General features: G+C 41.0%; 1 protein-coding gene across 1 annotated transcript in view; it reads right to left on the bottom strand.

The window, feature by feature from the left end:
* Positions 1 to 27,463, bottom strand: part of CFAP58 (cilia and flagella associated protein 58) — a 104,224-nt gene that overhangs the window by 30,003 nt on the left and 46,758 nt on the right. The window contains exon 15 of the mRNA XM_014785827.2: positions 26,076 to 26,180. Within this exon, the coding sequence (XP_014641313.2) occupies positions 26,076 to 26,180 (105 nt within the window). The remainder of the gene's footprint in view (positions 1 to 26,075; positions 26,181 to 27,463) is intronic.

Below are 27,463 nucleotides of genomic sequence, written 5' to 3'. Positions count from 1 at the left end.
AATCCTCAGTGTTGCCAAGGGGACTTCTTGTCAACCATCCTCTACATACACCCCTCAAGGGCCACAGGGCTGGGTCCTCCCTTCTTGAGTTACTTCACTCAGCTTCTTTCTACTCCACTTCTGTCCGTTACCTCTCTCTTGTGAGGGAGGGGCAAAAATAATGTCCCTCCTGAACAGAATTTTGAAACAGGAAGAGGGGTTCAGTGCATGGACAGGCAGGGGATGGGTATTCTCTGTGGGTAATTTGATTTTCAACTCAGAAAAGAAAATCTGTGTGTAGAGAATCACAATTAGATGAAGGTTTTGAGTGTATGTTAGAAATCAACGGGTGTGTGCATTAAATGAGGTGGTGTAGGCGGGAGTGCTTTGCAAAATGTAACTTGCCAGACAAATGTTATATACTTCTATCCTCATCTATCTCACAGAGTTGTTGAGGACCAAACGAGACAATATATGTAAAATTGCTTTGTCAGCTGGAAAAAAAATTTATAAATTGTAATTATTATGTGATGTTTTTCTTCTAGCTAGATTAAGAGTCAGACCATGGCAACATTGAAGCAAATTAAAATACTTGATAATTTCTTTTAAATCCACGTTCCTGGAGCTGTTTATAAACTGAGAATTCTAATTAATTTCCATATTCTCACGTCTTTTCAGATGAATTGATTGCAACAAACTTCAAACTCTGGTAACAACAGAGTCAAGTTCCTGCTGACTGTCCACTAGACCACGGGAGATTGGATTTGAGGCCTGAAAGTCATGTTTGGAGCCCTGCTCACAATAACAAAGCCAGTCCATTTTCTCTTGTGATTATTTCAATTTCCTTCATTTCAGTCTCCTTGGGGGTTGTAACATTGCAATTCTACTGCAGTAGCTTCCTGACCATCCACTCTATCTTTAGCCTCTTTAATTTCTAATCCGTCCTTCCTGCAAATGCTCAAAAACCCAACATCATTTCCATTATTCCAACTAATTTCTGAAATAACTGATATTATTAAAAAAGTGATGGGTCAGGAAATTAAAACAAAGTGCATAATTATTGGAAAGGAAGAGGAAAACCATCATTTCTTAGAGAAGGTATGATTATATATCTAGAAACCACAGAAAATTAACTGAAAAGCTATTTAGTATGATGGGTTAGATATAAATAAGCATGCAAAAATCAATAGCTTTCCAATATGCCAGCAGTAACCAAGTGGAACACACAATGAGGGTAAGATTTCTGTCACCCTAACTGTGGAGCCCCACCAGAGGCATGATTGGGAAGAGTGAAAGGGGGACAAAAGGATTACTGGAGTCTCTAGTTTTTCTGTGATAGTAACTGTTTGCAGCCTCTGTGTAATATGGGTTTTCTTTCCTGTTTTGTTTTGTTTTGCTTTTGGCTTCTGCTCAAGGTTTCAAGTCTCATGGTCCCAGTTTCAGCCTGGGCAGCTCTGTGTGTGGGAGGGAGTTGGGATGATGGCGGGGGAGTAGGAGGAGCAGGAGGACGGGTGTGGTGTGGTTTATGGGCCCTCAGACAGTGGATCAGATGCATCAACCTGGGAGTTATCACTGACCCAGATGAAAAATTAAAAGCCACCTTTGACACTTCTCCCTTGACCTTCAGAGACATTCAATTGCCAAGTCCTACCAGTTGGTCTTTTTAAAGATCTCACGGATTTACTCCTTTCTCCTCATGCCCAGTGCCTGTCCCTGAACAATATCCTCAGTAGCTTGGGCCCAAATTACAACTGTCTCTTAGCTGCTCCTTTAGCCCCTGTCCCTGACCCCTGTTTCCCTTTCAGTCTTTCCTCCTTGTCGCTTTTACTGTATCACAGCCCTGACTGGTTAATATCCTGCAGAACATAGGCCTGAAGGACAACCAACCTGGGCTAGAATACGGGATTCACCTCTCACCACAGCCGGCATGGCTTTGAGCCCCAATTCTGCCCCTGGTTAGCTCTGTGACCTTGACCATATTACTTAATCACTCTGAGCCTCAGTTTCCTCATTTGTAAAATTGGCCTAATACATAAATAATAAAAATTATGGTGATGATTAAAGATAATATATAATATAAAGGCTCCATCACAGGATTGGACACACAATAATACAATAGGCATTCAAAACTCGTGACTGCTGCCTTGGGAGTTGTGGTCATTATCACAACTCGAGTCCACAGCTGTCTACTGGAGCAAGTTTAATGCCTATGCTTGGTCTCTAAGACCATATGCAATTGGCCCCCACCTAACATATCCAAAGGTACTCTTCAACACAAAATGGCCAGCTATATATACCTGCTACTCAGCTCCATCTCCACACCCAAACGTACTCACTCCTATCTCAGAACTTTGACTCTTCATTTCTCCTCAGCCTAAAAGGCCTTTTTCCTTGTTTCCAAATATGCCTCCTTCAAAGAAAACTTTCCATTACCCGACCCATGGCTTCCACAATACCTGTTCTACACCAATACCACCACCATCATATGCACTTAGCTCTCACTACCCTGCATGTCTAGCTCTGTCCTGGGTAGTTTAAATGAGTTATCTCATTTGATCCTCATAACTACCCCATGAACCAGGTACTATTACTCTCACCACTTTACAGCTGGAGTCAGGGGGGCTCTGAGAGGGTGAGTTGCTTGCCCAAGGTCACCAAGTTAGTCACTGGTAAAACCGGGACTCAAAACTAGGTCTGAGTTCTCAACTGCTATCTCATCCTTCTTCCACACATATTGTCGGGCAATGGCTGGATGAGTCATTTTGACACATCCAAGTCCAGCCCAATCACATCTTCTTTGTCCTTGAGGAAGCCAGTTCCTATTCATCTCCCCTGCTCATCCCCCTTTGGCACTTACAGCTGTTTAAACAACAAACACCGTATTATATACTGCCCTAGACAGTGTCTCTACTGCATAATTGGGCACTCACTGTTGTCAGCATCCAGTATAATGTGATTATGCATAATTGGGTATTGTTCGCTAAGTGGAACCATAAAGTAATGGTCTGGATTTTCACACACTGCTCATAGAGACCAGTCTCATTTCTTTCCAGACATATCTCAGGAATCTTCTCACACAGAATATAAATTTCTTGCAGGTAAGGACCACATCTTATATTCTTTTGTGTCTCACAAACTTCGGCAGAATTAGAGATACCCCAAAATACCTTTTGGTTCCCAACTAGTCTTCCAAGCAGGCTCTCTTAATTAGGAGGAGATATGCAGGGCAAAAGGATATAAAAGAGAATGGTCTTCAATTATCATCTCAGAACAGACAGCACACTGGGTCCTTATACACATTGGGAAAAATGTTTCCAATTGTCAGAAGCCAAAAGCAAACTGGGCTTGATGACATCAATATAATGCTTAATATGCTACATATTTGGCATCTGTTCCAGAGGAGACTGTGCATCAGGAACTCAAAAAAGGTCTCCAGGGCATATAGGCAGCTCTCAGTCTGTCTCCTACACATTAAATACACTCAGGAAAGTGAATATACATTTTTAAATGCATGAAACATGCACCAGACTTGACATCCATCTATCAGAGCTGCTTTAAGGATAATAAAATCAGGGCTGCCATTATAAGGAGAGGGAACTTGATGACCCACTGGAGAGTTCTTCCAATCTAAACTGTTCTATAAATTCCCCTAAAATCGTAAAAAAGCAGATTAAGGATTCATGTAGATGTTTGGACTATAAATACAAATTAATTTCTGTCCCAGTTGCAATTTTTCTCATCCTTGTAAGAAGCACTTCTATCTCTGAGATATTTCTGGGTGAAACACCAACAGAGCAGCTAAAGATAGATAGGACTCCCCCAGGTTCTTGTTGGTAACTATTTTCTTCTAATTTCACAAATAAATCTGCATCTTGAAATGAACTGAATTGAATCTTGCTGCTGTCCAAAAACATTTATCACTGAAAATCTCTTTTGTTTGGGGAGTAAGATATAATTGTGTACAGATTCAATAAGAACCTAAATGGTCCACTGAGAAATTCTTTATTGAAAATGTTTTGTTTGGACTCTAAGTAATCTATTTATTTCCATTTTCAGTTACTAGCTGTATTATTGCTATTTGTTTTTACTTAAAAACATTTATTGCTTAAACACTGCTATTATAAAAAAAAACTTGAATAGTTTCTGATATCAGAAACTCATATTATTCTGCTTCTCATTTGGTTTTGTGAAACTTAATTCAAACTGAGCCTTATAAGTGAAAGAACATTAATTCTTTTTTAACATTGCCTCATCTATTAGAGCTGAATAAGTAGAAATAAAAAGAAAATAGTAAATAGCATTTTTTAAAGATTAATTTATCAACTAATATATTTTTGGTTCACATACTTGCTCTTATTCAGTATGAAGTCAGAGGCCAAAATAGAAATAAACAAATGGATTGTGGATCATGTTTCCAAATGCTTGGGGATAAATGCGTATCACTAAGGAAATGTGCTCAGTTATGACATCACAGCTGTTTCTCCTATAAAAAGAACTACGTCCTGCAGCAAACTATAATTTCCCAAATAAAGGGAATAAAGATTAAAGAAAAGAAAAATATGTCAGCAATAAAATCCAAGGAGAGCAACCAGATGCCAGGCATATTAAAATATCATATCCAACAAAGGATTAAAATAAGAAATCTTGTACCACTCAAATGCTTAAACACAAACTATTTCCACTCGAGCTCACCAAAGACAGGAGACTGTTGTATATTGTTGCAATAATGGCCGCATGTATCCATGATCTGGGACAGTCCTCTCCCACATTTATTCTGGGCTTGCTGTGACTTGCTTTGACCAATGGGACACTAGCAAGCATGACACAAATGGAGCCTCAAAAAAGGCTTGGGCATTGGGGCTTATCCTTTCTTGCTGCTCTTGGAAACCTTGAGACTGTCATCATGAGAATAAACCTGGGCTAGCCTAGTGGAGACATGAGGTTCAGTCACTCCCGTCACCCTGGCCAACTGCCAGCACTAACCACATTATATTTGTGAATGACGCCACCTAGACCAACCACCTCCTAGCAACCTGCCTGCTGCCTGAAGAAACATGAGCGAGTCCAGGCAAGCCCAACAGAAGAACTAGCCAGCTGAGCCCAGCCCAAATTGCCAACTGATAGAATCACGATCTAATAAATGATTATTGTTTTAGGCCACTAAGTTTGGGAGCAGTTTGTTATACATCAAAAGCTGACTGATACTGAGGTAATCGCAGAACCTATTTCATAAGCACAGCAGTTAATGGACCAGTCACCATAGAGGCAAAGTGAAAGGCTGCCCTAAAAATGGGGGGGTCTATGCAATTATTCCTGAAAGTGAGTTCACATAAGAAATGCTAAATTGTTATACTAAGCCATTTATAAGCTCCTGTTTTGGAGATCCCTCTAAAATCTACATCCTAAGTGGAATACCATGATAATTGCAGTTCACAATTATTAAGTGGAAACATTGGGCTATGTGCTTGATAAAGATGATCTCATTTAACCTATACAAAAACCTCCTGTAAATGGTATTGTCATTATCTGTATTTTACAAATCAAGAACTAAGGCTTAGAGAAGTTAAGTAACTTCCTTGGGGTCACACAGTATTGTGAGTGAGCTTGGACTCACAAATCTCATTTGCTCAAGAGTCGGAGCTCTTAATCCCTGTGCTTTTCTACCGGATATCACCCATACCATCCCCCAGGAAAGTGTTCTCTAATCCACGGGGCTGGGGAATTGTCTGGATCAAGAGACCTTCTTTCTGTTTAATCTTAGCTAGGCAAGCAGAGCAGACCCAACGAGGCTTACCCACCCAGTCGAAGATATGGAGGAGCTGGATGGACAGTGGACATGGTAGGTCTTGCCCTGTCTGCTGACCTCTGACACAAAGTTTGGGAGAGCAAGAGAGCTTCAACACACAGGCAGGAGCTGTTTAATACACGATGGCCTGGCCATAGCAATGTGTGGCCCAAGTCTCTTGTGATTGTGTGCCAATCAGATTAGCATTGCTTTCCTTTCCAGTCTTGGGGGGTGGGGGACCTTCGAAGGGGCTGGAAAAATAGGTGGAACGTTGGGCAGAAGTTCCTTTCTTCCCGTGGGCATAAGAAGGTGTTCCCATGAGGAGAGGGGAGAGGTTCAAGATCTGCTGCACACTTAGCATCTGTCCGTTCTTTGTTAATGGACCCTCTGGAATCAGGCCTGCTATTTCCTGGATTTCTGACGGTTTAAAGCACCTCAGCCCTAACTCTTAATATGGAGATGAAAGAGTGAGGAGATGGAAGTCAATCAAGACAGCCCCTTTTGAAAACCATTTGTTTCCAAATACATAACACGAACAAAACCCTTCCTGACCAATTCAAAGATCTAGCCCACCAGTCAGCTGGGTATCTCCTTAGGTTGGTGGAAATTACAAGTGTTTAAGGTGCTGACAGTCGAAGGTATAAACTGGTTTTTAACCTCTCTCTGCCTAATCAAGCCTACAAAAGCCAATCACTTTTTAAGAAATTCCAAATGCTTGCAGGCCTCTAATGCTACAGGAAGTGATTCCTGGCACATTTATAGAGAACTAGGGAGAGGGAATCTGAGAAGGCATGCAATAATTGAGTGCATTAAGTATACCTAGGCAAGTGTGAAGGGACACAGGTTGAGAAACTTATTCACCTTAAATGAAGCTGAACACAATTTCAAGAAAAGCCCAAAACATCTGCATATTAAAATCCTGATCCCATAAAGGAGACTAGCAAGTCTTAGACAGCCCTGTACAACTGCCCTTTTTCTTAGGGCTGCCAGCAACGGGAGAGACATTTTCAGAGGGCCCATAAATGTCTCCCACTTACAGTTTCGTGATCTGTTAAATGGGGTCGTTGCAAAGATTAAAGCAGAAATTCCTTGACTTCAGATTTCTTGGACTTGAATAACTCCCCCAAAATCTTGGGGGCACCAGCATAGTCTTGCTAACTTCTTCTTTTGCTAAGTTTTAACATGAAAAAGAAAAAGAAAGACTAATAGATAGTATCAATGTAGTGTTTGCTCTGTGCCAGGAACTATTCTAAATGTTTTACATATATTGGTATAATCTCCCCAACCCTATGAGATAGGGTTCCCCATTTAACAAATGAGGAAACTGAGTTACCACAGACAGGTTCAGTATCCTGCCCAGGGCTTCAGAGCAAGTGGCAGAGCCAAGACGCAAACTCCAGTCATCTAGCTCCAGGATCCATGCTCTTGACAACTAGGAAATTGTCAGGAGCTCTTACCAATCATTTCATAAAGGAAAAGAACGCACAAAAAATGAGAGAATGCCACCCCCTTAGAGTGCTCGTACTAAGGCTGTCTTAGACAAACCGAGTGGATAGAGGTATGTGGCGCCCCACGGGCAGGCTTCACAGATATATGAACACCTCTGTTTATGGCCAGCAGTAGCACTCTGTTTTCTGAACAACCCATCTCCATTGCTCCTCCCATCCTCCCTGACACGAGAAGAGCACGTTCGGGACAGCAGGCAACCCCCAGGAAGTCCCAGGAAGCAGTGGCAGCAGGGAAGCAGCCCACAAGGAACCCGCTGGGGAAGATGCCTCTTCCACCACGCCCAACACTTTAGATGGTCGTTGGTGAGAACAGCAAGGCTCTGCAGAAGGCATTTCCCCCTCACCTCGTCCTTCTTCCCTTGACTTTAGAATAGAACAAACACTTGCAGATGGGCTTCTAGTCGACAGCTTCGGCTTACAATGTGACTTTCAGTCCCTCTGTCTCTGTAGTGATAAAGCATCTTCAACAATTTCAGCAGCTTTGGGGAGGACAATCGCTTAGTTATCCACTAACAGAGCGGGCAAGAATTATATTTAGTGTAGGCTACCCTACCAGCAACTGGGACACGATATCAGAATTCTGCCTTCCACACCTTGAAGCAGATCTTTAATAATTAAACAATTCCTTTGGAATTTGGGGCAGGGGGAGGAAGTAGTTGTGGAAATGGAACGTTTAGTGGCTGTACTGGGAGGTACCATACAACAGCCGTGAGTGGCTCTGTTCTGGATTCCAATGACAAAAGCTTACAAGAGGGGTCAGTAAATCTTCTTTGTAAAGGGCCAGACAGTAACTATTGTAGACTTTGTGGGCCATACAGTCTCTGTCACAACTACTCGACTCTGCTGTTGTAGCATGAAAGGAGCCACAGATAATACGTGAATGGATGAGTGTGGTTGTGTGCCAATAAAGCTTGATTTGTGGACATTGAAATTTGAATTTCATATCATTTTAAATGTTATGAGATATTATTCTTCTTTGATTTTTTTCTAGCCACTTAAATATATAAATACTGTTCTTGGTGTGAGCCACACAAAAACAGGTAGTGAGTCAGATACAGCCAACTGCAGGCCATCGTGTACCAAACCCTGGTTTATAATTGCAGCTTGGGTATTTCTTATCTGTAAACTCTTGGGCAAGTTTTGTTCTGAAGCCTCAGTTCCCTCTTCTGTAAAATGGAAACAGTAACAGCATCTACCTCATCTGGGTTTCCTGTGGATACAGTGAAAGCGAAATGCTCTAGCATAGGGCAGCTGTGCATGTTCTCAGCAAGCAACAAACATGAGCTGTTACCGCCATTTCTCTCTACTCTTCAAAACTCTCTGCATCTTCTGCCAAATCCATCCAGGCTACCATCAAACAGGATCAAGGATTTTCATGTCTCTATGAACAAAGGAACATTCTACACTTTTCATACTAACATCAGTGGCTTTCGAGAGTTTGCAGGGCCCTAAAAGATGCCTCAAACCCTGGATGCACTCATTTTTCAGTTTTTTCCTAGATCTCAGTACCTGGAATTCAGGAGCTGAGGACAGAGTGTGAGGTTATCATGCTCCAAATCAGAAATGATGATGATTACTTTTGAGCACTGGCCAATTCTCATGGCCCCTGGCATTCCGCTAAGTGCTTTATGCAGTCCTTTCCCTTCATCTTCACAACAACCAAAGGATGCTGATAAGATGATGAGCTCCAGGTTTCAGAGAAGGAAACTGAAGTGTAGGAGGGTTAGGTAACTAGTCAAGCCCACATGCCTAGGAACCAGGAGTCATGGCGTTCCATCCTGAACCAGGGCTCTTGCTTTGGAGCAAAGAAAAGGGTGACCATCTTTTAGGGCCCCAGTGCTTCTCAGACTGAACCAGTATCCTGAACCCCTGGGGATCCTATTAAAATGCAGATTCTGATTGATTAGGCCTGGGAAGGGATTGAGATTCTGCATTTCTAAAAAGCTCTCAGGTGATGCCAATTTCACTGGTCCGAGGACTACACTTAGAGTAACAAGGCTATAGATGCCATGAGAAATGTGAATTTTCCCTATTAATGACCAAGGTGGTCTGCACAAGATGAGTCAATGACCATGGTTTTCCATGGTGAAGAACCTTTGGAGCCAGATTGCTGAAGTTAGACTCATAACTCTACCAGGTGCCAGGTGTGTGGCCTTGGGGGCAAGTCTCTCAACCTTGAGGAAAGGGGAAAAGCTCTTATCTCATAGGGCTGTGATGATGATTAAATGAGATAACACATACAGAAAGCATTTAGAGCAATGTCTAACACATTGCAAACGTTCAATAAATGTAAGATAATCAGAAGATCAGGAAAAAGGAAGATTCTTACCACAGAATTATCTAAAAATGTGCTATACGAGGTTTGTTCCCCCTGCACAGCTAACTTGAGCAGGTCCCTTCAAACCCTCCAATCATTCAAGCCATTTTACAGTTAAGTAAACCAGACTTGCATCCAGTCAGTCATAAAATTAAATTACAAAGAAAGTTCGCCTTGAAAGGACAGGACCCAGCTGCCAACAAAGAGGCAGCCATTTCCAGCTCAGTTCATTATTTATTTATCTGAGGGACATGTCTGTTCCCTAGACCTCTAGGCACAAGAAACAATCGAGAATGCACGTGACAATTTCCTAAAGCGACATAAGTCTGAACTACACCAAAGCAGTTTTCTCTATTAGGTCACTTCAGCGTGTCACTCTTCATGAGGTAGTACGCTCCCATACATCATAACCCCGAAAAGTAATTAACCCTCCTAACAATATGTCACTACTCTACACAGTAAGGGAAATGCCTCAGTGTTCTCATCTGTAAAATGAACGTTCTGGGCAAGACAATCCAGTGCTAACATTCTAGGAGGTCAAGTTTGTTTCCTTTCCCCCAAATTACACCACCTCCTCAGGTGAATCGCGGGTCATTTCACCCCTGTCATCTGGGGAGCTATTGTTCGCTGTGTGCTCACCACCACCCCTGAGGTCTGTGTGTGGGTAATGCACAGTACCTGGCACACAGTGAGCACTCAATAAGGAGAGCTGTGATTAGAACAAAATCAGGACGCCATCTTTGAAATGAACCGCAGTACTACCTGACTGTGCCATCAGGTAACTGGATGTCAACTGGAATGGCAGTAGATGGGTGGAATGGGGGAAGGCCAAATGGGAACTTGGTTGGAAAAATGGCCACTGCCTTTTCTCAAGTTAGATTGGCAATTTACCTCTCAGGTGAGAAGCTAAGTGAGTAAGGGCCTGGGAGGAAGGGGGTCTACTGGTTGATGGTCTTCAAGACCTGTCAGGAAATCTCATCTCCTGTAGCAGACACTTTCAGTGCCCTGAGCCTCATCCTCTCAGTCCATCTGGAAATTTCAGCTGCAGCTGAAAAACCTGGAGCCCTGGGATGGCCATCAGTTCCTGGAACACTCTTGCAGCTTCCTTCTCCCGTGCAGGCAGAGTCAGCTTTTCTGCCTCAGGTCAGGGCTTCCTCAGAGGTGGGAGGCTGTTTTTAGAAGCAGCCTAATGTCCCTAGGGCAACTTTCAACCAGGAGGGAACGGGAGTCAACAAACAATGTCGCAGCCTCTCTTCCTTTGACGGGACAATTCTGCAGTGATTTCAATGCGGTTCCTCAGAGGAACTCCAGTGGCGTTGGGACTCAGATGACTTTTCCACCTTCCCCGCCTCACGCTCTGTCTCCCTCACTGCACTTTCCTGAGACCACCTCCCAAACTACCAGAACCCAAGCCCAGTCTCTGATTTGGGGAACTCAAACTGAGACCCTGACCATTCCAAAGTCTTGTTCAGAGTCCCATAGCATCCTGTATGGAATCACAGCCCTTGTCAAGGCCAGGATCAAGTCTGTCTCGTCCACTCTGGAATCCCATGTGCCCTGGCACGTGGGGAGCACTTAGTATCTGTTAGTTGAGCAGATGCCAGCAATACATCTGCTGTCCATGCCTCTGAGGGTCAGGAGGCAACCCTTGGCCTCCTCAACAATTCAGGGAAGTCCTTTTCTGTTTTTAGAAAAGCTTGTAAAATGAAACAAAGGCAGAGTCATTAGCAGCAGGGGGAAAGATATCTTAAGAAGGTCCATCTTCCGTTAAGCCCACTCACTGCTGCCCCACAAAACATGCTCTAGATTTCCTCGCTTCTTTGCTCGCCTCCTGGAGGAGCCCAGCCTCATTCACCTCTGACTGTCCATCATTGCATACCACCTGCAGCCTCCTCCCTTTCCTCCCTCCCCATTTCCTCATTCCCTTTTGATTCTTGTGCTCTGTACTTCCATCAAGGAATCATAACAAAGGACTAGATCAAAGAAATCAAAATAATCGAGGCTGATTGTGCTGCTGCTTTTCCTTTAAATCTCTTTCTCCCCCAGGCCTTGAAGCTAGACATTATAAACTAGCCTCCTGTGGGTCAAGGGTGGTTGGCATTTATGTTTCTGGGAAGCCTATGCAAAGTTCTTAAAGTTGCCAATATTTAAAACTCAGTATAGCAAACATAAAAATCTACATTTCCAACTATTCTTGAAAAATTAAAGATTGGATGACATGAGCTTGCAATTAGCTAGGATGGAGTTAGCTGCTTCCTAAAGATGGAGCACATAGTCCCTCATGTGCTGCAGTCCCCACCTCTCCCTTTTGCCTCTGACTCTGAGGCCCCTATCAGTTGCTATTTATAATCATGATACACAAAGTTTACTCTGCTCTTTCTTGCTACTTGCCTGAGGGTGAGTGTATTTGACCTTGCTACCCCCTATTTGAACACTTGGAAAACACAAGTCACAGCTGCTGTAAATGTTCCTTGTGTTTTTAAGTGCCTCTGGCAAAAGGTTAGAGCTTCCTACTCTAATGCTATCGTGCCTTATGCCATTACAGTCAGGCACCACATAAGAATATTTCGGTCAACAGAAGACTACATATGTGACAATGCTCCCATAAGATTAGTACCATATAGCCTAGGTGTATAGTAGGCTATACCATCTAGGTTTGTGTAGGTACCATAGGGGAGGAAGGAATTTTCCTCTACCCTCTAGGTTCTTCTGGCTGGTCTAAGAATTAAATTGACATGAGACAGATTGACAGGAGAAAAATAAACAAAATTCTAATAATATGTATACGTGGGAGAAACCCAGGAAAACTGAGTAACTCACTAAAATGGCCAAAGCCCTCACCTTAAATACCATCATTAGCTAAAGACAAAAGAGGATGTTGGGGTGGAGAGAGTCAGAGACTTCAAAGGGAAGGAAGGCAATTCACAGGTAGGTAAAAAGGAGCACATGTTTGGAAAACAAGTGGCCACACAGAAACAGAAGAACACAGAGAGGAGCCCAACAAACAGGCTTTTCTAGGTTCTTCCCTGTCTACCACCTAGTTCATGTTGTGCTAAGGTGCTCACTTGCTGAGACAGGGCTTTTTATCTGAATTCTTTTAGGCAGTTAAGGAGGAGGTAACAAGAAAAACCTTCTGAGTCTTTTGTTTCTTAAAAATAATCAGCCTAAAATAATTTTCATGTTAAAGAGACACATTAGAGGGTGGCAAATTTTGTTCTCTTTCAGTACACTCTGTGATGTACATACAACAATGAAATCACCTAACAATGCATTTCTCAGAATGTATCCCCATCGTTAAGCAACACGTGACTGTATTTGGAATCCCTTCTTGACAATGACGATGATGATGAAGATATAATGATACCTGAGTAATGGATAGCAGTTACTCATGGCACATATGTCTGCCTAATCCTACAGATGCCTTTTTTTAAAAAAAAGAAGTCATTACTACTGGGAGATTCAGAAGAAATGAGGAATAAATGGAGCCAAAACAGAAAGGAGAGGCCACCAGGAGCCTTCTGTTGCCCTGTTCCTTGAAGGGCAGAGCAGCCTGGTAGGCAAAAGAAAAGAAATTTTTCCCATCCATGCCTTAGATTCCAGTCCTGGCAAGAATACAGACTTCTTCTTCTTACCACTGAATCTGTAAAGTCAAGCTCATAACCATTTCCATGTTAACCCTGAGCAAGGGGAGAACTTTGAGCTCACCACATGAATCAGCCTGCCCAGCACACAAAAAGGACACTGACAGTTTGCATCAAGTTTATAGATCCATAAACCCACAGTAAATTCCAGACTCCTGCAAAGTTAGAAGTTAATAACAAAAATGCAAAGGCAACAAGAAGAATAATTCCCAAAACCTCTCAGAGATCAAAGACAGAGCTTAAACAACTATGAGACATACCACTTACTGAAGGACCATCATTCTTCCAACATTTAATCAGTCACTAAACAAATATTAACCTGTGGGCAAGAAACTGGGATGAAATGATCATTAAGATAGACACAGGAACTGCCTTTGTGAAACTTATGGTCTAGCAGGAAAGAGTCATTAAATACACAATTACAATTATTTCGTTAATTACAAGTATGACGAGTGGTGTGAAAGAGAAGTTAAGGTGTCGGAACGCGTACCAAGAGACCTAACCTAGGAAGAGGGGCCCTCTCTGGGGAAAAAGCATTTCAGCCAAAGCCTAAAGGGTCAGTAGGCTGTCCATCTTTACCTAGTACTTACTGTGTGCCTGGTACTGTATCAGGCACGGGGGTTCGAGAGACAGATTATGAAGTGCCTTTCCTCAAAGAGCTCACAGTCTAGTGTAGGGGAAATAGGCTTCCCCTATAGCTGCTGCTGGGAAATGATGGGGTCTCTTCATCACCATGTAACAGATTAAACAGTCATTTAAAAAATGTTCTGACACTCAGAAGAATTCAACCAAAAATCTTCCTAATTGCAAAATGTTTTGTTGTGAGTGCAGAGAATTTCTCTAGTAATTTAATAAAACAGATGGAATTGAGGAACTGTCAAATCCTGTGGCGTACCTGGGGCTTCACCAAGATAACAAGGCTCGTCGTGTGGGGATGTGCAAGCTCCTGGAGGAAAGTCACAGCAGGCACAGGGCAGCCCAATTATCCAAAAGAAAGGTTAAATGAGAAATCAGATAAAGGGGAGTGAGGCAGGATATTAAACTTTGGAGACCTGTAAAAAGCTGCTTGGTGATTAATATTAATAATCATCATCATCATAATGTTAATAAGAACATTGTTAATGATAACTAAGCACTCTCATAAACCTTTATGTGTACTTAACACACTCAGTTCTTGGGTAGGTTCTATTATTGTCCCCAATTTATGGATGAGAAAACTAGGGATTAGAGCAAACAAGAAATTTCTATACATGGCAATATGGCAGAATAAATAACCTGAAAACTAAAGTTCACAAAGCATTAAACATGCTGAATAAAACAACACATCCTTTTAATCACAAAAAGCAGTTTGATCCTCAGATGTCAAAACCAAAGGGTGAACTGCATATGAGAACAGTGAATAGATATTGCAGCTATCCCTTGGGTGCTGATTGAGACAAGCGGCTGGACTCACTGAACAAAGGGCTTGGATATTAACGGCCACAAGAAGGTAAAAGGTGAGGTGCTGGGCCTGGGTGAAGTGGGTAGTTGGTACTGAGCCTCCTCCACATAAAGTTAGGGACTTAAAAAGAGTTACAGTCTCAGCGAAAGATAGATATCCACCTACTGGGAGAGGAAGATCACAAGAAAATTTAACTGTCTCTCCTGGGCTCTGGGTGGGGAAAAAAATTGGCTATCTGGAGAATTTATATCCATGGATCTTCCATCACAAGAGTTTGGGGTTCTAATACACATTAACCAGTGGTCCAGGAAGCCCCAAGGTGAGAATTGAACATAAAAAAATTATCCTTAGCAAGTGATATATCCTAAGGCATGTGGCAGAAACAAATGAAGGGATATACCCTTAACCTGGACCATTCCCAAGTCCCATAAATAAATCCTTTCTGAAAATGAGTTCACAATCCAAAATCACAACATAAAAGGAAAAAGATCCACTAGGAATGAAAGTCAGCAGTCATAACAAACAATAGGAAAGACCTCCAAGACGTTCAAATAATAGAACAATCAAATAAAGGCTATAAAATAGGGCCGGCCCCGTGGCTTAGCGGTTAAGTGCACGCGCTCTGCTACTGGTGGCCCGGGTTCGGGTTCCGGGCGCGCACCGACGCACTGCTTCTCCGGCCACACTGAGGCTGCGTCCCACATACAGCAACTAGAAGGTTGTGCAACTATGACATACAACTATCTACTGGGGCTTTGGGGGAAAAAAAAAAGAGGAGGATTGGCAATAGATGTTAGCTTAGAGCCGGTCTTCCTAAAAAAAAAAAAAAAAAAAGACTATAAAATAAACGTTTAAATTAATTTAAGATATAAAGAAAGGAATAAAAACATAAAAGATCAAGACACTATCAACAAAGACCAGTCATATGTGGAAAAGAATCTCTAGAAAACAAAAATAAAATCATTGAAAATAAAATCTTGGTGGATTGACTATTAGTAGATAAGCACTCCTAAAGAAAGACTTAGTGAAAAAGAAGATAAAGCTGAGAAAATGTAACACAAGAGATAAAGAGAAGAAAAATATCAAAGAGGTCAGTAGATAAAGAAGAATGAATGAGAAAATCCAACATAGATCTAATAAGAGTTCCAGAAGGAGTGAACAGAGAAGAATAAAGGAGAGACTATTTCAAGACACAAGAATCCTCAAATTCAGGAAATACAGCGGGTCCTAAGCATAGTAAGTAAAACTAAACTCATACCAAACGCCTTGTGCTGAGACTCCAGAATGCCAAAGACAAAGAGAAGCTCTAACAATTGAACAGAAGAAAAGGCAGGATACTTAAAAAGGAGCAATAATAATTAGACCGATGGCAGACTTCTCAATAGCATCCTTAAAAGCTAACACAAAGGTCTAACATCTTCAAAGTACAAATAGAAAATAGTATTTCAACTTAATCGTTTACAAGTCAAGCCAAAATAAAAAGATTTTTAGACAAGCAAAGGAGAGTGTTAGCCATTGAAAAATTTATCACTGAAAGAACTATGAAAGGATGCACTTCAAAAAGGAGATGGAGGGGCCAGCCCAGTGGCGTGGTGGTTAAGTTCGGCGTGCTCTGCTTCAGCGGCCCGGGTTTGTAGGTTTGGATCCCAGGCACGGACATACACACCGTTTATCAAGCCATGCTGTCAAGGCATCCCACATACAAAATAGAGGAAGATGGGGCTTATCTTAGCTCAGGGCCAATCTTCCTCAAGCAAAAAGAGGAAGATTGGCAAAAGGTGTTAGCTCAGGGCTAATCTTCCTTACCAAAAAAAAAAAAGAAAAAGGAGATGAACATAGAAGGAAGGCATTTTGGTAAATCTGACTAAATAATTCATTGACTCTACAAAATAATGATAATGGTGACTAATACTGGGAGTACTGGAGAGGACAATTTGAGTTAAAGCATTCCAAGTCCTTGCATTGTTTGTAAGAAGGATAAGGATATTGATCAGCTTTAGATTTGTTTAGACTTGATGTCAACCATGCATGTTAAATTTTTAAGGAAATCCATGAGAGAGAGAGAGAATCACATTGAGTGGTGGTAACTATTCAGAAAAAATAAATAAGCCAAGAAAAAGGGAATATGGAGTAACGAGGAGACAAAAGTGACTAATGGAGGAAAAAAGAGGGAATTAAAGAAAACTTAATCTGATAGAAAGCAGGAATAGACCTTTTTTGAAGACTAAAAAACGACTAGGGCAAACAATAAAAAATAATGTAGAAATAAACCTAAAATTACCAACAAGTATAAATAGACTAAACACATCAGTCAAAACACAAAGATACCAGATTGGATTTTTTTTTAATTACAAGAGACTCACCTAAAGTGTAAGGACACCAAAAGTGTAAAAGTATAGGAAAATTATGCAAAAAAAAAAAAAAAAAGGTGGAGCTATATGAATATCACACAATTTTGTAAGTAAAAGCATTAAGGATTAAGGAGGGTTCTTATATAATATTAAAGAAACAATTCACCAGGAAGAAATAAAAATCATATTTTACTTACCTTATGAACATAATCTAAAATGTACTTAAAGCGAGGTGGAGTCAAGATGGCGCCGTAGGCAGACTCTGAACTCACCTCCTCCCGTGGACACAGCTAATTTACAACTACTCGTGGAAAAATTACCCTTGAGACAGAACTGAAAACTGGATAAGAGGAACTCCTGCAACAACGGACAATCCTAACTGAGGTGGAAGAGGCAGAGACTCCCTTCTGGAGAGGAAAAACGCCGCCTTCACAAGCCGCCAGCTTCACGGCTGCCGGGAGCAGCTCACAGGTACGCAGCCCTCCCTGGAGACATGGGGCCCTGAGCCGGGGAGCGCCCCCGCTGTGGGCATTTTGTGGACCCAGCACAATCGACACCAGCGGCATAATATCTGACTTTGCCTGCTACTAAAGCATTGGGGAGCACCCCCAGAAAACCCGGTTCACAAAGAAACTAAAACTGGCTCTTAAAGGGCCCGCGCACAAACTCACCCGTTCCAGAAAGCATCCTAAAATCACCAGAAAGAAAGGTGCACAGTGCTTTGGTGACAAGAGACTCACCTAATAGGCCCTGAGTGCATCTTGGTGAGGGGTGAGACCTCTCCAGGGACTGGGACATTGGCGGCAGCCATTGTTGTGGCCCGGTGTGGGCGTGCTGACACAGACGCCATTGGAGTTCTCCCTGAGGCCTGCTAGCCCAGGGTCTGCTCCACCCGCTAGAGCACCGATTTAATCCAGCTCAGCCAGGGCAGGCAGCCCACCCTAGAGACTGGCCCCACCCAACAACAAGCCCTCAGGCAACGTGTGGGCCTGCATAGATTGGTGACTGGATTCTCTGCAGCCTGGCAACTGAGCCAACTTGAGCGGGGCAGGGTGTGTACAAGGAGCGGGTGGAGAGTGTGGGGCTCCCGCCGTGGAGAGACTGGGTCCGCTTGGGGAGGTCGGGGCGCTCACACGGGGCAGGACTGTGTTGACTGTGTGTGTGGACCTGTGGGCAACAGGGCTTGTCAGCTGCAGAAGACTTGTGCTTCTCAAAGACCCACATAGGAGGTTTGCTCCACCTTCTAAAGCCTGAAACAATTGGGTGCTCCAGTGCCTGAGGCCAGCCCCACCCAGCTGCAATCCTCAGAGAGCTGACAAGAGACCTAATAGGCTAGAGGCTTACAGCAATTGTAAGGCCCTGAGCCTAACAACCTGCCACGCTGGGGACTTACTCAGTTAAAAGAAATACTGCAACACAAATGTGGTATTAGAACTTACAGCCAACTGTGCTGGGGCTCCCCACACCTGATAAAGAGACTGAAGGGCCCACAACAACCATAAGCAGCTGAGCATTACAACAGCTGGCCAGGAGCATAACTCAGCCTCCCTGGGCGCCTATAGGGAGAGCTAACAGGCCACAATAGAAGGACACACGTAGCCCACATAGGGGCCACCCCTGGAACATTGAAAACTGAGGGAAGCACACTGGAAGCCTCCTAAGGCATCACTTACATAAGGTCACCTATCCAAGAGCAGGAGACGTAGCTGACCTACCTAAGACATAGACACAAGCACAGGGAAAGAGGCAAAATGAGGAGGCAAAGGAATACATTCCAAGTAAGGGAACAGGACAAAACCCCAGAAAAGGAACTAAGTGAAACAGAAATGAGCAACCTACCCAACAGAGAGTTCAAACTAAGAGTGTTAAGGATGCTCACTGATCTGGGGAGAAGAATAGATGAACTCAGTGAGAATGTCAACAAAGAAATGGAAGATATAAAAAGAACCAATCAGAAATGAAGAATACAATACTGGAAATGAAAAATTCATTAGAGGGACTCAAAAGCAGAGTAGAGGGTACAGAAGAACGGATCTGTGAGCTGGAAGAAAGACTAGAAGAAATTACCCAAGGTGAACAGGTAAAAGAGAAAAGAATTAAAAAGAGTGAGGACAGTCTAAGGGACCTCTGGGACAACATCAAGCGCACTAACATCCGTGTTATAGGTGTCCCGGAAGGAGAAGAGCGAGACAAGGGGGCAGAGAATCTATTTCAAGAAATAATAGATGAAAACTTTCCTAACCTAAGGAAGGAAACAGACATCCAGGTACAGGAAGCTCAGAGAGCCCCAAACAAGATAAACCCAAAGAGGCCCACACCAAGACACATCATAATCAAAATGTCCAGAATTAAAGATAAAGAGAGAATCCTAAAAGCCGCAAGAGAATGTCAAGTTAAATACAAAGGAAACCCCATAAGGCTATCAGCTGACTTCTCAGCAGAAACCTTACAGGCTAGAAGAGAATGGCACGATATTTTAAAGTGCTAAAGGAAAAAACTTACAGCCAAGAATACTCTACCCAGCAAGGTTATCATTCAAAATGGAAGGAGAGATCAAAATTTTCCCAGATAAGCAAAAATTAAAGGAGTTTGTCACCAAGAAACCAGTGCTACAAGAAATGTTAAAGGGACTGATTTAAGGGGAAAAGAGAAGACCACAAATAGGAAAAATTATCTATTTCCATGATAAGAGGGAAATGGATACAAATGCACAAAAAAGAGGTTAGATATGATATCAAAAACATAAAAGGAGGGAGGAGGGGAGTTAAAGAGTACAGCTTTCATACAGAGGTCAAACTAAAGTGACCATCAATTCTGTATAGAAGAAGTAAGGAACAGAGAAGGACTACTAAAACACTGAGGGAAAAAATAAATAAATAAATAAAGTTAAAAAATGGCAGTAAGTACATACTTATCAATAGCTACTTTAAACGTCAATGGACTAAATGCTCCAATTAAAAGGCAGAGGGTGGCTGACTGGATAAAAAAACAAGACCCATATATATGCTGCTTACAAGAGACACACTTCAGACCTAAAGACACTCACAAACTGAAAGTGAAGGGATGGAAAAGGATACTCCACGCAAATGGCAATGAAAAGAAAGCTGGGGTAGCAGTACTCATATCAGACAAAATAGACTTTAAAACAAAAACTGTAAAAAGAGACAAAGAAGGGCATTACATAATGATCAAGGGAACAATCCAACAAGAGGATATAACACTTGTAAATATCTACGTACCCAATGTAGGTGCACCTAAATATATAAAGAAATTATTAACAGACATAAAAACAGAAATAGACAGTAACACAATAATAGTAGGGGACTTTAACACTCCACTTACACCAATGGATAGATCATCCAAACAGAAGATCAATAAGGAAACATTGGCCTTAAACGACACACTAGAACAGATGGACCTAGTAGATATATACAGAGCATTCCATCCAAAAACCGAAGAATACACGTTCTTTTCAAATGCACATGGAACATTCTCCAGGATTGATCACATATTAGGCCACAAAACAAGTCTCCATAAATTTAAGAAGATTGAAATAATACCAAGCATCTTTTCTGACCACAACAGTATGAAACTAGAAATCAACTATAGGAAGAAAATCAGAAAAGCCACAAATACGTGGAGATTAAACAAAATGCTACTGAACAACGACTGGGTTAACGAAGAAATCAAAGAAGAAATCAAAAAATACCTGGAGACAAATGAAAATGAAAATACGACATGCCAGAATTTATGGGATACAGCAAAAGCGGTTCTAAGAGGGAAGTTTATAGCGATACAGGCCTATCTCAACAAACAAGAAAAATCTCAAATAAACAATCTAACAATGCACCTAAAGGACCTGGAAAAAGAAGAACAAACAAAGCCCAAAATCAGTAGAAGAAGGGAAATAATAAAAATCAGAGCAGAAATAAATGAAATAGAGACCAAAAAAACAATAGAAAAAATTAATAAAACCAAGAGCTGGTTCTTTGAAAAGATCAACAAAATAGACAAACCTTTAGCTAGACTCACCAAGAAAAAAAGAGAGAAGACACAAATAAGTAAAATCAGAAATGAAAGAGGAGAGGTTACAACAGACACCTCAGAAGTACAAAAGATTATAAGAGAATACTATGAAAAGCTATATGCCAACAAATTCGACAATCTGGAAGAAATGGATAAATTCTTAGAATCATACAACCTTCCAAAACTGGATCAAGAAGAAGTAGAGAATTTGAATAGACCAATCACCAGTAAGGAGATCAAAACAGTAATCAAAAACCTCCCCAAAAATAAAAGTCCAGGACCAGACAGCTTCCCTGGTGAATTCTACCAAACATTCAAAGAAGACTTAATACCTATCCTTCTCAAACTCTTCCAAAAAATTGAGGAGGGGGAAGCTCCTAACTCATTCTATGAAGCTGACATTACCCTGATACCAAAACCAGACAAGGACAACACAAAAAAAGAAAATTACAGGCCAATATCACTGATGAACATCGATGCAAAAATCCTCAACAAAATACTAGCAAATCGCATACAACAATACGTTAAAAAGATTATACACCATGATCAAGTGGGATTTATTCCAGGGATGCAGGGATGGTTTAACATTCGCAAATCAATCAACGTGATACACCACATTAATAAAATGAAGAACAAAAATCACATGATCATCTCAATAGATGCAGAGAAAGCATTTGACAAGATCCAGCATCCATTTATGATAAAAACTCTGAATAAAATGGGTATAGAAGGAAAGTACCTCAACATAATAAAGACCATATATGAGAAACCCACAGCTAATATCATCCTCAATGGTGAAAAACTGAAAGCTATCCCTCTAAGAACAGGAACCAGACAAGGATGCCCACTCTCACCACTCCTATTTAACATAGTATTGGAAGTCCTAGCCAGAGCAATCAGGCAAGAGAAAGAAATAAAAGGGATCCAAATTGGAAAGGAAGAAGTGAAACTGTCACTATTTGCAGATGACATGATTTTATATATAGAAAACCCTAAAGAATCCACCAGAAAACTTTTAGAAGTAATAAACGAATATGGTAAAGTTGCAGGATACAAAATCAACATACAAAAAGCAGTTGCATTTCTGTACACTAACAACAAAGTAGCAGAAAGAGAAATTAAAAATACCATCCCATTTACAATTGCAACAAAAAGAATAAAATACCTAGGAATAAACTTAACCAAAGAGGTGACAGATCTGTACACCGAAAACTATAAAACATTTCTGAAAGAAATTGAAGAAGACACAAAGAAATGGAAAGATATTCCGTGCTCTTGGATTGGAAGAATTAACATAGTTAAGATGTCCATACTTCCTAAAGCCACCTATAGATTCAATGCAATCCCTATCAAAGTTCCAACAACATTTTTCACAGAAATAGAACAAAGAATCCTAAAATTTATATGGAACAACAAAAGACCCCGAATAGCTAAAGGAATCCTGAGAAAAAAGAACCAAGCTGGAGGCATCACACTCCCTGATTTCAAAATATACTACAAAGCTATAGTAACCAAAACAGCATGGTACTGGCACAAAAACAGACACACAGATCAATGGAATAGAATCGAAAGCCCAGAAATAAACCCACACATCTATGGACAGCTAATCTTTGACAAAGGAGCCAAGAACATACAATGGGGAAAAGAAAGTCTCTTCAACAAATGGTGTTGGGAAAACTGGATAGCCACATGCAAAAAAATGAAAGTAGACCCTTACCTTACACCATACACAAAAATTAACTCCAAATGGATTAAAGACTTGAATGTAAGACCTGAAACTATGAAACTTCTAGAAGAAAACATAGGTAGTACGCTCTTTGACATCGGTCTTAGCGACATCTTTTCAAACACCATGTCTGACCGGGCAAGAGAAACAATAGAAAAAATAAACAAATGGGACTACATCAAACTAAAAAGCTTCTGCACAGCAAAGGAAACCATCAACAAAACAAAAAGACAACCTAACAATTGGGAGAAGATATTTGCAAATCATACATCTGATAAGGGCTTAATCTCCAAAATATATAAAGAACTCATGCATCTCAACAACAAAAAAGCTAACAACCCAATTAAAAAATGGGCAAAAGACCTGAACAGACATTTCTCCAAAGAAGATATACAGATGGCCAACAGACACATGAAAAGATGTTCAAAATCACTATCAGGGAAATGCAAATCAAAACTACAATGAGATATCACCTCACGCCCGTCAGAATGGCTATAATTAACAAGACAGGAAACAACATGTGTTGGAGAGGATGTGGAGAGAAGGGAACTCTCATACACTGCTGGTGGGAATGCAAACTGGTGCAGCCACTATGGAAAACAGTATGGAGATTTCTCGAAAAATCAAGGATAGAACTACCATATGATCCAGCTATTCCACTGTTGGGTATTTATCCAAAGAACTTGAAAACACCAATTTGCAAAGGTACACGCAGCCCTGTGTTCATTGCAGCGTTATTCACAATAGCCAAGACTTGGAAGCAACCTAAGTGCCCATCAAGGGACGAATGGATAAAGAAGCTGTGGTATATATACACAATGGAATACTACTCAGCCATAAGAAACGATGAAATCCAGCCATTTGTGACAACATGGATGGACATTGAGGGTATAATGCAAAGTGAAATAAGTCAGAGGGAGAAGGTCAAATACCGTATGATTTCCTTCATTAAGTAGTAGATAATAACAACAATAAACAAACACATAGGGACAGAGATTGGATTGGTGGTTACCAGAGGGGAAGGGGGGAGGGAGGAGGGTTACAATGTTATAAACCAATGTTACTGCAATAAACAAAAAATTTAAAAAAAAAATGTACTTAAAGCAAAAAATGACAGAACTACAAGGAGAGACAGACAAATCTCCAAACTTGTTTTCAGTGATAAGGCGGACAAAAAAATTAGGAAAGATATAGATTTGGGCAATACAGTTAGCAAGGTTGATCTGATGAACATCATATAGACTCCTGAATATTGAACGTTTAGAGTACATATCCTTTTCAAGCACAGAGCATCAGTTATAAAAAGTGACCATTTAGTTGTTCACAAATCAAGTCTCAACAAATTCCAAAGAATCAGTATAATACAGACCACAATGCAAAAAATCAGAAATCAATAACTAAAAAAATAACATATATATATTTGGAAATTTAAAGTTGTATTTTTAATGGCCATAGGAGAAATAGTGGATATTTTTTAAGACTTACTCTCAAAGGAGAAATAATTCTGAAAATAGAAAATATTTAGAACTAAATGAAAATGAAAATACCACATTTCAAAACCCGTGGCAAGGAACTAATGAAATTATTTTAAGGATATTTTACAGCCATAAATACTTACATTAGAAAAGTAAACTGAACATTAATGAGCTGAGCATCAATCTTAAGAAGGTAGAAAAAGAACAGAATAAACTCAAAGTACGTAGAAGGAAGGAAATCTTGAAGTTAGAGCAGTCAATGAAATATGAAACAAACTTACAGCAGAGAGGTTTGGCAAAACATGAAATTTAGTTCTTTTTAAAACTGACAAAGCGACAATAACAGGAGAGGCAGGTAGAAGTGGTAGAAAGTATGGGCTCTGGAGCTGACTGCCTAGTTTGAGTTCTCCCTCTGCCGCTTACCAGCTGCATGGCCTTGGGCAAGTGACTTGTGGCTGGCATTGGTGGAGCCACAGCTCAAAGCCTGGACTGCCAGATCGCAGTGCCCATGCACTAACTGGTTATCCTTATAACAGGACTTCCAGGTCATCTACTCTGACGGGAGTATCTTCCACCGATAATGAAACTGGGTACTATTATCCCCATAACAGATGGAGAAACTGAGGTTTGGAGAATTTATGTAATTCTCCCCAAGTCATGAAACTATAAGGTATTGGAGCTGAATCAAGACTAGATCTTTCTGACTCCAAAGTCTGCCCTCTCAACCACCACACTTATCTATAAGAGGAGAGGAAAATCCCTGTTGGCCCCTCAGCATAGTGACGCTGTGGAAAGCTACCTACTGTATACCCAGCTTCAGGGAAAATGTCTTGTTTAAGGTAGAATGTAAAAGAGAAGGGGCAAATGCCCCTTGCTCATATACAGAATTTTCTTCTCTTACTAATGATAACCCAGTGGTTAAAATTATGGGCTTTGGAGTTAGAAATAATAAGAACAATTGCTAAAATGTGTTAGACACTTACTATGTGCCAAGCATAATGCTAAGATTTTTCAATCTGTATATCTTTTTTCACAGATTCTATTATTGTCCACCATACAGATTAAGAATCTCAGGTGCAGAGAAGTTAACCTCAAACAGCTGCAAATTGGCAGAGGCAGGACTCCAACCCACGCCATCTAACACCAGACTTACATTCTATCCGCACTAAATTCCTGGGGCCCAACTTCCTCATCCATTGATTGGGGGTGACTGTACCCATCCCCCTGAACTGTGAAGAGGGACTGAGACAAGGTAGGTAAAGCCCCCAGCACAGCTGGCATGATGATGATGATGGTGATGATGGTGATGACAAGTGGTACTTGCAAAGATGTTGGCCTGAAAGGAAGTTACAATTCCTAACTGCTCCAGAATAACTTACCGCTGAAAATCCTCAAAAACAAATCTTTCCTTCCATTTCACTCTCACAAATTTTCAAGAAGACAGATCATTTGTGCTCTGTGTGAAAGCTTATTTTCAAAATCAAAATCATAGCATTTCACGTTATATGAAGATATGAAGAAAAGTATTTAAAAGAATCTGACAAATAAAACTGTAGAGAAGTGGGAGAAAAAAAGCTCATATTACCCAATTCAGTGAGTCTAGCCTTGAACTTAATTTTCCAGAATTCTTGAAATATCAGTGATGGCAGCATGAAAAGACCAATTAATCAGGCTGTTTGTTCTCCATGTGTGAGTCACTGTTGCCATCTACAGTTAAAAATGGGGCACGCAACGCTGCCAAATAACTGATTCTGAAAAACAGTCCTGGAGATGGTGCTGCTAAGAGAAGATGCTTGTTCACTGAGCACAGAAAGTGAAAATGCTACCTGGAGGAGCAGCTCTTTCTCAACCACCTCTTCCGTCTTGCTGATGAGACGCTTCTGCAGCATGTGAATTTTCTGTATCAGCTCAAAGGTACTGGGGTCACTGGCCTGTTCAAGGGGAACAACGTAAAGCAGCTGAGATATCATCAGTTTCAAAGCCCTGAAGTCCCTATGTAAAATAAGTATTGTTTTATCAAAATCTATTGCAAACCTGCAGGCCCAATACAGAGAGAATGAGAACCAAAAAAAAATGTGTAACAGGTGGGATGGTCATCAAAACAGATCGACTTTTGGCTAATGTCTTATCTATTGGCTCTAGTTAGCCAATAAATGGAAAATGAATATGTTTATTCCACTAGGGGAAATAATAATAACAACAACAACAACAATAATGGTAGCTACTGTGCAGGACACCTGATTCTTTGCCACCATCCAAACACTATGCTAAGTGCTTTTCATATATTATCAAATGTTAGCCACACGACAGCCCTGTGAGACACTGTTAGTCTTCCCTTTGACAGATAAGACAACTGAGGCTCAGAGGATTAAGTCATTTACTCACACTGGTAAGGGTCAGAACTGGATTCAAGCCCAGATATACCTGGTTCTAAAGCCTGTGGTTCTTAATTACTGTGCTCAGAGGCTTCCCCTACCATCGTCTCTGTTTCCATAGGAATGAGACAGGGTCCTCCAATTCATTCAGCCTCAGGTTTCTCCTATGGTAACTGTCAACAAGAAGATGCATTACAGCCGATGATGGGGAAGGTTTCTAGGATGTGGACGCCTGCTAATTGGCAGCAGAACACGACCGTGGCATTTACCTCTCAAATGGCGTTATCAATCCATAAAGCTTTGATGTGCCTTCAGTAGCTATCTGTGTACAACTCAAAGATCTACTCTTATAAATTGATAATTTGTCCTGTAGACTTTGAGCCAAAGCTTCACTCTCAACTGTACTGACATTTTGAATTAATCTAGCAGCGAAATATTTTCAACTGCCTCCCAGAGTCTCTATTTTCTAATTTTTAATAGAAATTGACATAGAATTGGAAACTTTAAAGATCTGCTTGGAAACACATGGAGTAAACTAATGTGACAGTAAATGAATTTAAAATCTCCAGATCCACTTCCCCAGACACATCCATATTATCGTTACTTTAGCAAATGATACCACTCTTGGCATTTGAAGAAGAATAAATGAGGGTCCAAAACACGGGGGAGAAGAACATAGTCCATCAACTCTGACTTTGTCTAAGAAATACTGGGCAATGCCAACTGATAACCATATATTGGGACTAGATTTGGCACACATTCATTTGGCAAGACTGGATGTTAAAATTCAGGCCTCGTGTTTACATAATAGTTTATAATGCATTATTCTTAATGCTTTC

The sequence above is a fragment of the Ceratotherium simum genome, chromosome 6 (genome assembly GCF_057802395.1).
Source record: "Ceratotherium simum simum isolate JZ-2026a chromosome 6, ASM5780239v1, whole genome shotgun sequence".
NCBI classification, from domain to species: Eukaryota; Metazoa; Chordata; class Mammalia; order Perissodactyla; family Rhinocerotidae; genus Ceratotherium; species Ceratotherium simum.
The sequence above is the reverse complement of the archived record's forward strand: the minus strand, read 5'-3'. Positions and strand labels throughout refer to the sequence as shown.